General features: G+C 39.9%; 1 protein-coding gene across 2 annotated transcripts in view; it reads left to right on the top strand.

Moving 5' to 3' along the window:
- SNAP91 (synaptosome associated protein 91) overlaps positions 1-11623 on the top strand; it is a 72546-nt gene extending 60923 nt beyond the window's left edge. Inside the window, exons 24-29 of one of the 2 annotated variants that reach the window (XM_068937666.1) lie at positions 1296-1326; positions 2574-2685; positions 5738-5821; positions 5893-5997; positions 8761-8861; positions 10228-11623. In XM_068937666.1, coding sequence (XP_068793767.1) covers positions 1296-1326; positions 2574-2685; positions 5738-5821; positions 5893-5997; positions 8761-8853 — 425 coding nt within the window. In that variant the 3' untranslated portion in view covers positions 8854-8861; positions 10228-11623. The remainder of the gene's footprint in view (positions 1-1295; positions 1327-2573; positions 2686-5737; positions 5822-5892; positions 5998-8760; positions 8862-10227) is intronic. The other variant, XM_068937667.1, reaches the window with a different exon arrangement.
- Positions 11624-15043: the final 3420 nt, after the last annotated feature.

Here is a 15043-nt window from a genome sequence, read left to right as displayed (position 1 = left end):
CTGTGGAGATCACGGAGGCTTTAGGCAGGAATAAAGCCCGATTCAGATAGCCTGTGTTCTAGGGTCCTGACTTGTCCTTTGTGCCAGAATCTGAGAAAGCTAATGGGATCCGTTCGGTAAGTATGACTTAACAAATGAATATGGCACGTACTTTCAGGAGCCAGTCAGATTCACTAATGGATCTGCCCCGTGTGATAAAAGGATGGTATGGTAAAAATTGTCCAAAGCATCTGGTAGCAGAGTAGAATTTAACATTGAACAGGAATATAGCTAGTGGAGACCGATAACTGACTTTTTGCTTGGTGAGAATATAGTAGCAATGGGATGAGTTGTACACAATAGCCAAGAAACAGATCTTCCCTTGGATAGTGACCTTGCCAAAAATTGTTCTTGAAATGCTAAACAAAAAAGTCTCTTGCCTATAGCAGAAAGAGTGCTAGAGCCTTTGTAACTAGAGATCAGTAGCACCAGCCCCCATACAAACCTAACATTCATGTAGGCCTACCTAGGCTAAGATATAATAATATTAAAGTTTACTTTGGAAGGCTGTGTAAGCAGAATGCTCTGTGTGTTACTATGAATAAATAAACCACAGCAAATGTATAACTGATTTTAAGATGCGTACTCTTCTGTTAGCTTTGGGGAGAAACTACCTTGTGTAGAAGTAAAACAGAACTCTCATGCCTAATCACTTGAAACCTCTTCTGCGAGACGTTTGGTATATCCAATTTAGGGGTGAAAAAAATAGTGAAACTTAGCAATTCTTGGCTTGCAGTATTTATGCTGATTGCATAAGAGTATTCTTTAAAACTTAGCTTAAAACTTCTTCCAGAGAGTAATTCACGAAACTACTTAAGAATGTCTGTGCATTATAGATCACATGGAACAGTGCAGAACTTTAAGGTAACTTTCAGATTTATCTCTATGCTTAAAGTAACTTTTAATTTCAGCATGCATAATTTCAGCATGCATAAGGAGGAACAAAAAACTAGTGTTGTCACTTGGGATGAGTAGTTATTGATGCTCTTAAATAACAGCGTTTTGCAGATCTGAAGGTACTGTCACCTTGATTTTCAAAATGAGACGGCCACTAGGTTCCTGAAAATTTTATCCTAAAGAAGGCATAGGTGTGGCCAATGCCTTGGTGCTATCTAAATAAAGATGGTGAAAAATTTATTTTACTGTTATATATAAGCAATGAAATATGAGCTATTACTTTTACATGCTTTAATTTACAAAACATGACTAATTTTCCCCTATTTTCTTCTTCTTTTTTTTTTTTTTTTATTTTTCAGATCTTGGAATTTCTGGTACCACTTCAAAAAAGTAAGTGTAACTTTCTTGTTTGTTTTTTGGATTTTTTTATTTTTTAAAAAAGATTTTCAGCTCTGCTTTATCATTTTATATATCCTTCAGTGCTTTTAAGAATCAGTGAATTGGACATGTGCCAGTGCACTCTTTTCTTTGGAGGCAGAAAAAAAAAAATTCAGAAAAACTCTGAAAAAAGTGTTCTAGTTGTTATTTTTGTACAGGTTCACTGAATAATGAAGGTGAGTTCTTCCTGACACAACTTTTAAACTTGCCAGCTTTAATCTGAGTCTTACATTTCTGTAAATCACTGCTGTCATTTCGGAAGGTTGGTTCCCAGACAACATAAAATGAAATAATAGTCCAGACGATACTGCATAGCTCTCCTCAGTTAACTATAGTCTAATGGTAATAATTCAGTTTATCTTTTTATGGCTTTTTATGTACTTTTCATGTAGATATTGGAACACTTCTAAAATAGAAAAGTTCGTTCCTAGCAGTAAAAACAAATTCTTCTAATATTTACAGCATTATATTTCTTTTTGAATGTATCTTCTTAATCTGATTGCTCACATCAGCACTGAATCCTCCTCTGTGTACAAGACCTGCTTATGATGTGTGCACTTCAAAATGTGTTGTGCATCTGTGGAGGTGATAGGAGGGATATGTGTAAACACGTTGTGAAGTTTATCTCCAAAACTTACCTTTCTTCAGTCTCCTTTGTTCAAATGTTGTAGCTTATTCATGACAGAGCAGCCTCTAGCAAAACTTGGTTTGGAAACACCCTTTTTATTCTGTGAATGATGTTTCTCTCATGTGTGTGAACTTTTTTCAGAACTGAACGCTTTCCTCCTTCAGCTATCTGAACAAGATTTCCAGCAGTGAAGTGTGCGTTCAAAGACTTCTAGCAGGCAGCTCTACAGCAGCCTGGTCCCAGTAGAATAGGCAGTAGCAGTCCTTCTTCCTACTTTGCAAGGGTATATGCAATAATATATTACCTTCAGTCGATGCTGAGCAAACTTTCTCCTTAATTCTCACCGCAAAGGCCATAACCATGTAACAGGCTTCAGTGTAGAGTGTAGTGGCGTCTACAGCTAACAACCCTTGAAACTGAGTGGTACTAAAAGTCTGTCCTTCTATTAATAACTTAAACTATATATACCATAAACTAATGTACCTGCAGGCTTAATGTGCACTGCAATTGATTTTCCTTTTCACTGTGAAGACGTGTAAAGCATAGCTCCATCTCTGATGCTCTCTATTAGGGGAGACCTTCAGTGGAATGCTGGAGAGAAAAAATTAACAGGAGGAGCCAACTGGCAGCCAAAAGTAGCACCTGCAACGTGGTCAACGGGTGGTGTCCCAAGTGGTCCGTTGGTAGGTAGTTCATCCAGATCGGTATTGAAACCTCACTGTTTTCTGAGACTATGCAAGCATACGCGTAGTTGCTGCTGTTTCCATTTCTGCTAAATTTTGCTTTTGTTTAAATAATGTGATTGTTTCAAGTCAAATTTTTCAGACCAGATCTACAGCTGGCATAACTAAATCACTTGAGTTCAGGTCAATGAAAATGCAGTAGCCTACATACCAAGGTTTGACTCTACATGTGCACTTAGTATCAGTGGATATTAAGAAAGAAAAGTCCATGGCTAGCACTATAGGTCTTGATCAGGTCCAGGCAGACTGTCCAAAAAAAAAAAAAAAAAAAAGATAGTTACATGAAGCCAAAGTACTGGGATGAGAGAAAACAGTTTTTCTCAGGCTTGTTCCTCATTCAACCTTTCCTGAACACAGTAGATTGAAAGAGCACACAGTATTAGGACTAGTAAGATGACTGGATTTTATATTAGAAAAGCGTTGTTTGTTTGGCCCGGCAAAACAGTCTTTTGGGAGATGACCCTATAAAGTACATCAGAAGGCCCTGATTAAGAGGAAAGAAGGGGGTTAATTTGAGTTTAAAATCTAAATTTGGTGCAAGAAAAAGCTGATCATAAGTAAGTTGCAATAGTAGTATGAAGAAAGCTCATACCTCATAAAAGTAGCAAGATCCTTGAACAGCCTTTGTTTGAAAAATAAATACAAGCTGGGGGAGGTGGCAGATGGGGGAGAAGGGAGACTGTCAAGAAGGAGCAGACCAGTTCAGTTCCCTGCTACAACTGAACATGAATAGAACTTGGTCCAGCTTATTTATTAATCTTGTGGTAGATACACAAATTCACTGAACTTGGTACTTTATTGAATGTATTAGTTGTAATCTCAACTTTTTTTCTTAATAGAAAGGTTGGGCAATACTGTACTATGTAAGTGAATTTTTGATCTCTTGTTATACTTACGTACTAAACATGAAGATACTAACAGCACCTCACCTGCATTGTAGTTACTACAGCTGGCTTAAAACTAGCTACAAACTATCCAGTATGGCTGTTTTCAGATGTCTGTCCAGCAGCACTCTCAGGCAACCTATTGAATGTGACAGTACATAGTAATTAACCATTTCTGTGCTGTAAGTTTGAAAACAATGGCTTCAAAATATCTTTGCTCTGCTCGGATGTGAAGGATCTGATGACTTGTACTACAAGGACTTTCTAAGTTCTGTAACACTGATTCGCTCTGGTAGCAATTTTACCATCTGGGTAACTAGCCTTTCTGGAAAGCTGGATGTGGAGATAGCATGAAACATGGGTGCTATGCTCTTCTTCTAAACCCACGCACTTAGGGCTTTTTGAGACCAGACAACAGTAGAGCCACAGGAAAAAACAAATAGGGAGACTGCAATGAAAGCATTTCTTCACATCACTGCTGAAATCTGAATTTGAGCCACTTTGGTCACTTCTTCCCTTCCTCATGACCCTTCTCGCCTTCTGGATTAAAAGCAGAGCAGAATTTCATAAGATCCCGTCTCCTCAAGTGACCCTAGTGCCTTGAAGCAAAAGCAGGGTCAGCTCATGGGGCCGTTTTCTTGGTGTCTGCCTACCTGAATTTGGAACTAAGACTTGTTCCTTTGGCTGCAGTCAGATCAGTTTAGGATGCTCGTCTGGTGTCGCTAACTCAGGTATCTCCGTTTCTTGCTTTCCATACCCGAGTGCCCAAATGTTAGTTTTAATATGGGGACAAATCAAAATGCTACCCGTTAAGCTTTGACTGGTAAAAAGGTTCATAAAAATTGGTCAGCATCTGTAGGGTGCATGCTTCCCAGTAAATCTGAAACAGGCTATCTTGACTAGTTTCATGAACGCAAAGAAACTGGCCTATTTTAGTCTGGAAGCAAGGACCAAACAAGGGTGCTAAATGCAGCATTCACAGAAACGGGCTCTGTAGTGAGTCGTTACTGCGTATCTCCAGAGGCACACTCTCCTTTGAACTGAGAAATATAACTATTCTCTAAACATGGATGAGATATAACCGACTGCAGGTAGACAGTAAGGAGTGTAAGGCTCAGGCAAAACCTTACCACTTCTGTAATAGCTTGGGAAATTGTGCCAGTATTCTTATTTAGGACACACGATAGCAGCAATGAGGGTTTTTTTTTAAGGATTTCCAAATGGTAGTAGGATTATTTTCTTGAGTGCTTCCTGCCTCTGTTTAGAGCTGTTAGTAAGAGTTTAAATACTGTTTGCATTGAATATACTTCTGTGAAAGGGAGAGACTTCAGTGCTTTCAAGGCAGAGAAGAGACTGGGCATGGGAAATGACAGACAAGGGACCCAAAGGGCATGATGTGTAAGTCCTTCTAGGTAAGGAGTTCGTGGAGGCCATGTTCAAAGACACTCCATTTTTGTGTGCTGTATGTCCGGTCAGACTACTAAACTAACAGTTCTCTCTTCCTGCCTCTTAGTGAGAGATCATTCTTCCTCCGTTGTACGTTACTTGAATGAAAATCTATCGTGTAAGAAGTTAAAATTAGCTTAACTCTCTTTGACTAAAGCACCGTGATGGTTGTAACTGTGGCTTAAATGTGTGAACAAGGTATAGTTAAATGAACGTGACTGCATAAAAATACTAATTTTTTTCTATAGGAAACTAATTACTATAGCAATAGTTTCCCTTAATTAACTTTACTCTGCTTAAGCTAGGCATAACTCTATAGCTCTTAGTAAAATACAGTGCTATAAGTGCAATGGCATGTTGGCTATCAGTTATAAAGTCAGTAGGCGTTGTTAAACTGCTGTATAAAACGAGGAAGAAATTATTTTGGTTTCATTTTGAGTTGTATTCTGCAAATGGACTCCTAGCTTTCTTATGACAAAATAAACTAAGCGTTAGTCCAAACAGTCATTCAGCTGTCTCATTCTGGAGAAGCATTGTGGTTTTGAGGTTAGGTACTGCATACTACCTAACAGTGCTACTTTCTAGAACAGCTCTGAGACTGTTAGAGACACCTTGTGGTTTCCAAATAGCTGGTGTTATAGAAATTCTTGCATTTTGTTTAGACAGGAACTGTGCCTCCAGCAAGTGCTGTTGCTGCCACAGGAGGTACTCCCCCTGTTGCACAGCCAGGAGCAGCATTTGGGATGGTGAGTTATCTTTCTTACGCTCCTCTCTCTTCTTTATCCAGAAACCTACTCATCTTGTTTTTAATTTGCAGCCCTCAGCAGGAGCAGGTGTACCCATGATGCCCCAGCAGCCAGTTATGTACGGGCAGCCTATGATGAGGCCGCCATTTGGAGCTGCCACAGGCCCTGGTGTACAGGTAAGAGTTTTACCGTTAGATGCATGTTTTACTGAGCTGTGTTTCTAGAAAGTGGCTTTTGTATTCAATATCTCCAGTTTGATTCTAGCTGTAGATCTGCAAGTGAGATTTCTTACGCTAGCAGCTGCGACCAAGGAAAATCTCAGTCAAGTGAAAAGCCAGTATGTTGAAGTGCTTTTGATTTTGGTGACAAGCTCAGTGAGAACTCTACTGCATTTTAGTGACATTCTCGGCTCTGCCTGGCCTCTAGCAGGTCACATCAACCACCTTGAATTTTTTCCAATTGCCTTATATGAGACCCGGGAAAGAGTAAGTGTGAAAAGTCTCCCACATGTACCTTCTTCTAAGATATGGTTTTGGAGAGGATTTGTGGAAAGCTCAAAGCAGAGCTGATTGGCATTCCTGTTCTGTCCAGAGCCTGTCAGCATTTACTAGAGCTGCGCTCTGCATCTCCCCTCCCAGCCCACTAAGATGATTCTCTGGAAAACCCACCTTCTGCTTACAAACGAGCTAAGATCTCAAGTTCTTGGATGACAGCTATTTCTCAGTAAATGCAGGTTTAGACACCTTAGGCTAGTAGCTTGCTGGCTTTATTTCAAAATAACTGCATTCAAGTATGAATTACTATAATGTATGTAATATTGAAGTGTTCAGGATGCACACACTTCACTGTAGTGTGCCATTTGAAATACTACCACGTGGGATTTGTTTCTTCTAGCTTACTCTAATGTGGAGAAAGGCAAATACATGTTATCTTAATCTTCAATCTCTATATTTTCCTGTAAGCAGTAGATAGATGGCACAGCTTTATTTTTCAAGTATTTAAAGCACATTCACTTAGTCTGACTTTGTGACAATCACACGTGTAGACCCAAAGGAGACACAATTTTGGCTACTTAAAGTGGCAGATTTGCTAAGGCAAGCCTATTTTTAAAGAACGAGCATACTAATTAAAAACTCAGGGCAGGATCTTTACGTTGTTTGGCAGATGTAGAATCTCCAGCGTAAATTTCCGGGCGTAGGAATCCTCTAGTAGTTGCTATATACAGTGAGTTCCCTGTTCATTAAATGAGGAAGTATTTGCTTAGCAGCAATTCTAAGTCTATCCTATTTTATGCTTGAGCAGCATACATAGAAGTTAGCTCTGGCTGTTGTCCAGATACTACTGCACGTTTGCATGTAGCGATGCTTCAAAGAGCAGTACAAATTGGTCTGAAAAGATCATTGCCATTCAAGAAGTAGAAAATGGTAAAGGATGCAGAGTGGTCTCCAGCTACCAAGACAAAGTGATAAACTTCTGTAGTATTAGCACATTGCTTATGCCACTTAGACAACTGTCTGTCTACCGTCTGGTCCACATCATGCAGCTCAGCATGGCTATCTACCTACCATCTTGCTGCATTGAGCAATACAGTCACAGCAGACTTCAGGTAGCATCTGAGCATTCCTGCTTCAAATACTCAACCTAGCAAGAATTGTGTAGCACAATTGCACTAAGTGGATGGATTTAACCAAAAAAAAGGGCAATTTAGGCTAATCTTTAAGAGCGGACTGTAGCTAACTATTTGATTGCCCTGGTCATCCACAATAAGGTAATAACCAGGAAATCAGCTTATTAGTTCATAATAGCTCTGAGCAGGAGAGGCATAGGAAATGCCTCTGCAGGGAGGGGCAGGGAATGCTTGCCTATAGTATCCTGCTTCTGGGCAAGTCAGGAGTCCTTCCTGACTCTGAAATAATGGGAGACACAAACTGGTGCTATGGCTCTTAAATCTATTTTGTAACACTCAAAACCAATCTGTCTCCCGTTTTTGCAAGCGTTAAGTCAGATGACCAAACTGTAGCAAACTATACTCCTTAAGTAAGGAAACATGTTCCCATTTAAGTATCTTTGGGTTTGCTTTGTAGAAATGGCAAAGACTTGAAACTTTTAAGTGAGGAGTTGGGTTGTAGATGTTAGAGCGCTGCATTTCATACTTAGCTACTTGGCTTTACTTTTCCTCACACTTTAAATGGGCTCTTCATTTCAGAGAGTATCAGGAACAGTATTACGGAAGACACAAACAATTTTTTTTCCGGGGGAAGGAGTGCCAGGGCTACATATTCCATACCTAAATGAGCATGAGATCTCTAGTGCTCTGAGTAAGGTGAGGATAAGGACAGGAAAGGGGAAACGTACTTGGCTCCGGAGTGGAAGGGGTTGCATGGAACTTGAAAAATGGTCATTTTCTACTGAGTATTTGGGGTTTTTTGTGGTTTTTTTTTTTTGGTACCTAAACAAGATGGAATGAAGTGTAATGTAGTCAAGTCTGCAGTACAGTCTTTTTTTTCCCCCCCTCATTACCGATATAGAACAACTTGCATTTAATTGCCAGTAGCAGGGATTCTCAGAAGTACTCTGCAGCAGGCACTTTGCTTGTTTTTAACCTTGATATCTAGCATCTAACCGTAGCTTAACTTCTTTCTGGGTTAATGATCCTAACACCTTTCTGTCTTACAGGTAGAGAGTGATCTAAAGCTATACTAACTAGAATACTCGGTGTCGGAATTCTTGTCCATTATATCAGCCAAACGTTGTGAACTCTGCAGTAGGAATGGAGTCTAAGCAGTGCTTGAGCAAAATGGCAACGCACTGAACTTAATGGACAACTTATAACTTTGCGTGCTTGCAATGCACTTACGTGTGTACCTGCTACGCTTTCCTAATGCTTGTGTATCCTTGTCTGCTTTCTTTTTTCTGCCTTCCTGGCTGGTGTCGGTTAGCTTTCTCCAAGCCCAACTCCTGCCACTCAGAGTCCCAAGAAACCTCCAACAAAGGACCCATTAGCGGATCTTAACATCAAGGATTTCTTGTAAACAATAAGGTATTCTGTGACTGCCTGACTAAGCATGTTGCACTGTAGTACATATCTGGCACACAGATATTGATTAGTCCGGTAGATTAAATGTTAAGTAGATTAAAAAAATTGAAATATACCTGACAGAATTGTAGCTTCAGAGATGGATAGAAACATGCACTACTAATGTGGTACCTTAACCAGAACACTGTATCTACGTATCTACCATTTTATTTTAACCTGAAAGCTTGACTTGGGCTACTTTTTGGCCTAAAGTGACTGACCGGAAAAGTTATCTTGGATCATTTCAGGTTTGTCTTGTTTCCACTCAGTCCAAGGGTTCATGATTTTTTTCTTTCCCTGAAACTAATACTGAAGCAAGTAGAATCATAGTAGCTTACAAATACTGGGGGGAAAACCATACTGAAAAGCCATGTTCCACCTTGTTCCAAGCAACTGTATGTTGTTTATGAGAGTTTTCTTTAAATTGTGATAGATCATAAACAGTAACCCAGTCTTCTGTATGTGGAAACAGACTTTGTATGATAGGCATATGGAGCAGGGGGAGGTTAAAAGAGAAAAACGTACATATCCTGAGCGTCAAGGGAAGGTTGCTTGCATCTCTTGCTGCTTCCAGTCTCACGGCCTCCCAACCTTACAATTCTCAAGGCAGTGCTTTTCTGAATGCTGAGGCATGAGATGCTGCTGAGCAATGCCGTGGTGGAACAACAGGGAAGAGCAGGAAGCAGTAAAAAACAAACGATTGAGAGGAATCAAAAAAGGAGTATAGAACATAAGGGGGAGAGGGGGCAAGAAAAAGCAGAAACATTACTATGAGGGTTTGGAGAAGAGCTTGAGGAGGGCTAGATGGAAATGTCAGGTTGAACACTTCAGTCAATTAAAAAAAATGCAGAAAAAAGACATTTAAAAGTAAGACTAGAACAACTTTTGACCTAAGGAGAGGACAATAGTCATGTATCCTTAAGAGCTTCTTTGCAAGTCCCCTTTCTTTGTACCTGTAAGACTTGTTCTAAGCTTCCTCTACGCTAGAGTTAGCAGCAGTGGGTGGGATCAAGCTGATCTTAGTAGACACCACCCGGTTCCATTTTTCCCCCTGCTCCAAATCTCAGTGTGGGCGAACTGTATCTAGGGCTTTGTGGAGATTTCCAGGAGTGGAGATGCACTTCCATTGCTGGGACTCACTGCTTTCAGCTTGGATTCATGGTAAGCGGAATCATAACTGTCTGTGGAAAGACTGCTGCTTTGGTAATGATTTATAACTGCTTTGAGGTTTAACGTGAAAAGAATATGTGGTTCTTTCCCTTACTTTTTCTAGATGTTTTATCTGAATCAGTAGTCTGATTTTCATATAATGCTTTTCTTGTTTTCGCAGCTGCAGTTTTTCTGACTGGATAGTAAAAATGTGAGTTTGGAGTCTACCAATTGATGCTCAGAGTTTCAAAGTGAGCCACCAGTACCAAACCCAGCGCTTATTCAGACTTTCTCTTACTCCTGAAACGTGTAGCACAGCTGTGAAAGTGAACATTAGGAATGTGTACTACCTTAGCTGTTATCCCTACTCTCTCTAAATTTGTGTACTTGGGTTATTTGTGTTTTACAATTTAAACAATGGATGTATGTTTCTGATGCCTTTTAGTGCTTTTCTGAACCTATCCCATGGGGGAAGATTATGCAGCTGTTGTTTGGTGAGCCATTTGGAGCGATGTCTGTGTGTTTTGAAGGTTTCAATGTATATAACTTCTCGAGGACGCCTAAAATTTCCCGAGGACTCAATTTCTCCTTTATCTGTTACAAGACAGTGTGATATTACCAGATAGTAAGGAAAACACTTACGAAATTGTGTGGAATACACTTTTTTCCAATCACAGGAATCTCAATTGTCGTGAAAAAAACGTTTTATTTTTGTGGCACTGTATATGTTAACATAATTTAAAGTAATATAAAGGTAAACTTCCATAACATACTTTTCAGTGATTTACCATGAATGAAAAATCATATCCGAAAGAATACCATATTTATTGCTGGTTTTATTTTCAAATATATTTTAATTATTTAAGTTTTTTCTTTTAAAATTGGCATATTTATCAATTCTCGCTAAATGCACTGAGAATAAGTAAAGGGTCAGATTCTCTCCATGTAGTTGAAAAAAGCGACCATAGTTGTGCTGGCATTAAGGGATTTGAAATATGAGAGCACTCTTTGGTATATCTGTAGTCAAAACATTACAAGTGGTGTTATTCATCTCTGTTTAGTTCCTATGTACATCTCTTAATTTAGTGCTTACTGTGTATGCCTTAGGCTAGTGTTTTATCCATTTCCCCAAATGCGCTCTGAGTAGCTTTTGTACTATTGGTGATTAGATTTAATTCTGATCCAGAGAACCATGCCCTTTACTGTACATACTGTGTTTCTTTAATTTTTAGTTTGTTCTCATACTGTTTCTGCTGATGGCTTGGCTTAAGATCTTGACTCTTAAATGAGGTCACTGTTGATCAGTGTTACAAGTGGCTTGGCAGTTCTCTGTAAAAGCATATTGGGTTGGAAAGATGTTCACCTCAAGTCTTTCAAATTAACTATTTAATCAATGTATGGTACCATTAAAAGTGGTTGTATCTGAATTTGCTGTGGGGATAACATACACCATAATGGGAAAGTTCTATAAAAAGCTAATTTCAAAATGGCTCTTCTTTGTATTTCAGTTCGAAAAACAAAAAACCCCAGTGCATGTGTGCCCTCTGAGATGCAATAAACACCTTGATGAAAGTAAACGTCTTGTTGCTGGTTTCATGATCATTCAGACGTTGGGTACAATAACGCACTTTGAAGGGCTGGGGTGCAAGTGCATCAGTCCTAACGCTAAGGTTGCTGAGTCTGCTGCAACCTTTTTTTGCTGGTCTGTAAGCAGCACAGGAAAGAACCATGCAAAGTCAGACTAAGCACAAAGCCACAAGCAAGTCAAGTGGGGGGAACGGGCGGAGAATTCTCTAGCGTGGCCTATAGCACCTCACAAGGTCTCAATAAAGCTGCTGATCTCCTTAAAGAGGACTAGTACTGGATTAGTTATAGCTGTGAAAGAGTTTACAATACTGATCCTGATTTCTTTCCTCTTAGGGATTGTTTCTGAGATTTAAGACAGCTAAGTTCCTATAGGAATTGCATATGCTAAGGTTCATCTTGTGGCAGCATGAGGGAGGAGAAAATACTTCATACAGTTTAGCTATTTTAAAGTCTTTCTGACGCTTGATAACTACAAAAGACCTTCTTGATTTCATAAAAGTGAAGCGATGAAGTAGTGATGAACACTAAGGGCTGCTTTGAAGCACTGCATAAACCACAAAATACTGAAACTGGATCACTCTCTCTCTGGTAAGCTTTGAATTTTGAATTGAACCAGTAGGGGCGTGCCATTGCTTAAGAGTGGTGTAGTGGGTTTTTTGTTTGTTTTTGTGTTGTTTTGATTTTTTTTATTTGCTGCTACACTGGTATTTTGAATCTATCAAGTTTGGCCTTTGAAAAGTGGATTTTTTTTTTTATACACATTTAGCCTTGGGATGAGCGCCCTGTTGAGCCAGAAACCTGTTAGAAACCTGTAAGGCTAAGCCGAAGCTTTCTCAGCAGACTTCTGTGGTTTTTGTTTCACACTATTTAAGGGCACTAACACCTGATCGAGTTCTGTAAATGCACATCCAGAAGGGCTCACAGTGTTCTCCGGCTCTATTTAGTCAATCCTTTGCTATTCTTCTTTCTTTTGTGCTATATTAAATGAATGCAGGGAGCACTAAACTTAACGTGATCTTGTTCACGCTTTCTCCCTCAGAGTGAGGATGGAGAGCATTTTCAGAGGACAGTCATAACCAAACACTGGTTGCAAGAGTGCAGTCAGATCAGTTCACTACCGTTTTGTTCTAATTGAGATGAGGCACAATTAAATCACCTGGTAGCCAATAGATGCTTGCTACAACAACGTTCCCCATACAGTCGTTGCCTTTCTGTATCTGCTTTTTTGATGTCTGCAACCCCTGGTTGTAGAAGGGGATAGCTCTCGTTCTTGTCAGTCTTAGGTAGATTTTTGTGGCATGCAGCTCCGTATGAGTGTGTGGTGTGTATGGCGTTTGATATGTTGCGAGGAAACGAAAGCCTGGTCAGAAAGCAAATTTGATGCAAGAGCAAGGTTGCTTTTGCACCGTGGGAAGTAAAAACAGTACGTTCCCGCCGAATGCTGTGTAAGGCTGAACAAAAGCGACTCTTATTCCTTCCATTAGAATAAGAGTTATAAAATTTGGCTTGCAAGGAAAACTAGTAGTTGTCTCTTGGCATATAAAGTAGAACACATTCTTGCTATCATCTGACTTTCATCATCCAACTATGAGTGCGTCTTATGACTAAACACTTCTCAGTACAAGCTACAGAAAAAAGCGAGGGAGGGGAGAGCTCCCATCTGTGGGAGAAAGCGAGTTGCTCCTTCCCATGTGCTTTCTCATAAGGGGAGGACAGGTTTCAACCAGCTGATCTGACCCTTTCCAAGCTCTTACTTCTCTGCTTTGCCGCAGTTTATTTGAAACTGGCACCTCTGGTCACACGAGCATCTTGCAGCTGTGCCTTAGGGAGTAGCAAAGAACTAGAGAACATCAACTCCGTTTACTGTAGAGGCTTGAACAGAAAAGGAAACTTTGGTTTTCTTCAGAGCTGACTTTTTTTTGTTTTTGATTGTTAGGGGTTAACAGTGTCTCTTACTTCTCTTCCCTATTAATTCATCAGTTATTTTAATTGATTGAAAAGGAAAACTGGTTTGCTTTCCAAACGCTATTGAAGATTTGGTAATATGAGGTACTACTGGTGGATGGCAGCATTCACGAAACAGCCAGGAGGCAGAGCTGACGTTGCTTTGCCTTTTTGGTATGAATCTTTGTTCCTGCTCCTCCTTCCCTGTCCCTCCTTCCAAAATAAGAGCTGTTTGCTCAGACAGTACATTCTTCATGAAAAAGAGGTCCCAGCAATGCAGTGCAGCTCTACAAAGTCTTAAGGCCTGGAACAAACAAATGAAAACTTCATGTGGTAGAAATAGGGGCAGTGACACAAAGATTATACATTGAATTATTGGTCTCTCTCTTCTAGAACAGAAAATCTATCAGAAGTTTTATTAAAAAGCTTTTTCCTATATATTTTATATTACTAGTGCTGTGAGCAATGTATGAGATGGCAGACACTAAGTGTTAATGAGGGGACTAAATAAGAATTTTAGAAATGGGATTACAGAAGGAGAGCAGGTTATATATATTTTAAAGCAGCCAGCACTGTTATTTATTTCTGTTCCAGATTTCAGGCTCCTAAAGTGTCGCCTCCTCTTCCTTTCCCCTTAAGTAAACTATGTAAATCATGGGTAGCAAAAGCCTGATGCTTGTTCTGTTGCACAAGGCATCTCGGATGCTATTATAGGTGTACGAGTAGTTATTCTGGTTGGAAGTTACCAAAGGTGATGGGGCAGAGGAAGCAGAAATTGAAACAAGTGAAGAAATGGGGTGTGGGGGAAAATATCCACTGCTAGGACTAGGTAGAGCAAACCTGCTTTGTGGCTGTGTAGGGGAACCAGCGATGGGTATGATGAAAATCTACCCTGCAGCAACAGTATAAAGCACCTACTTCCAGACATTCATGGTATCACTGAAGTGAAGCCTGACATTGCTAAAAATAAATCTGTCTTCTAGTTTAATATGATGGAAGAGATTGTTCAGTTTATCTCAGTACCATGAAAGATGACTATTTCAGGCCTTTCCAAAGGTCTTTTTTAAAACACTAACCCACTCAATTGGAAGCAGAAACTTTGTACAACTGAGCAACGGTAGGTACGTTCAAGGTACATGTGAAGTGAAGGACTTTCTCCACGGTAAACTCCTCTTTTAGAGGCAAAGGTGCAAGGGAAAATGATCTTGGAAGAGATGGAAAGCTGAATCAGCCGTAAGAGTTAAACTGGTAGTTGGAGACAGGTTGGCTGATGAGCTATGAAATGACTGCAGAGGATGGTAGGATCTCTATTTAGGGTTGGAGTGATTTTTAGGCAACGGTGTAAGCAAGAAGAGATGGAGCTTCCTTATAGTTGACTCAGGCCTCTCCTGCTCTCTTAGGAATATCGTCTTGCTCTCTCCCCTATTCCTTGTGTGCGTTTTTAGTCCAAAATGGGGGGGAGGGGG

Source organism: Struthio camelus, chromosome 3 (assembly GCF_040807025.1).
Source record: "Struthio camelus isolate bStrCam1 chromosome 3, bStrCam1.hap1, whole genome shotgun sequence".
Lineage (NCBI taxonomy): Eukaryota > Metazoa > Chordata > Aves > Struthioniformes > Struthionidae > Struthio > Struthio camelus.
The sequence above is the reverse complement of the archived record's forward strand: the minus strand, read 5'-3'. Positions and strand labels throughout refer to the sequence as shown.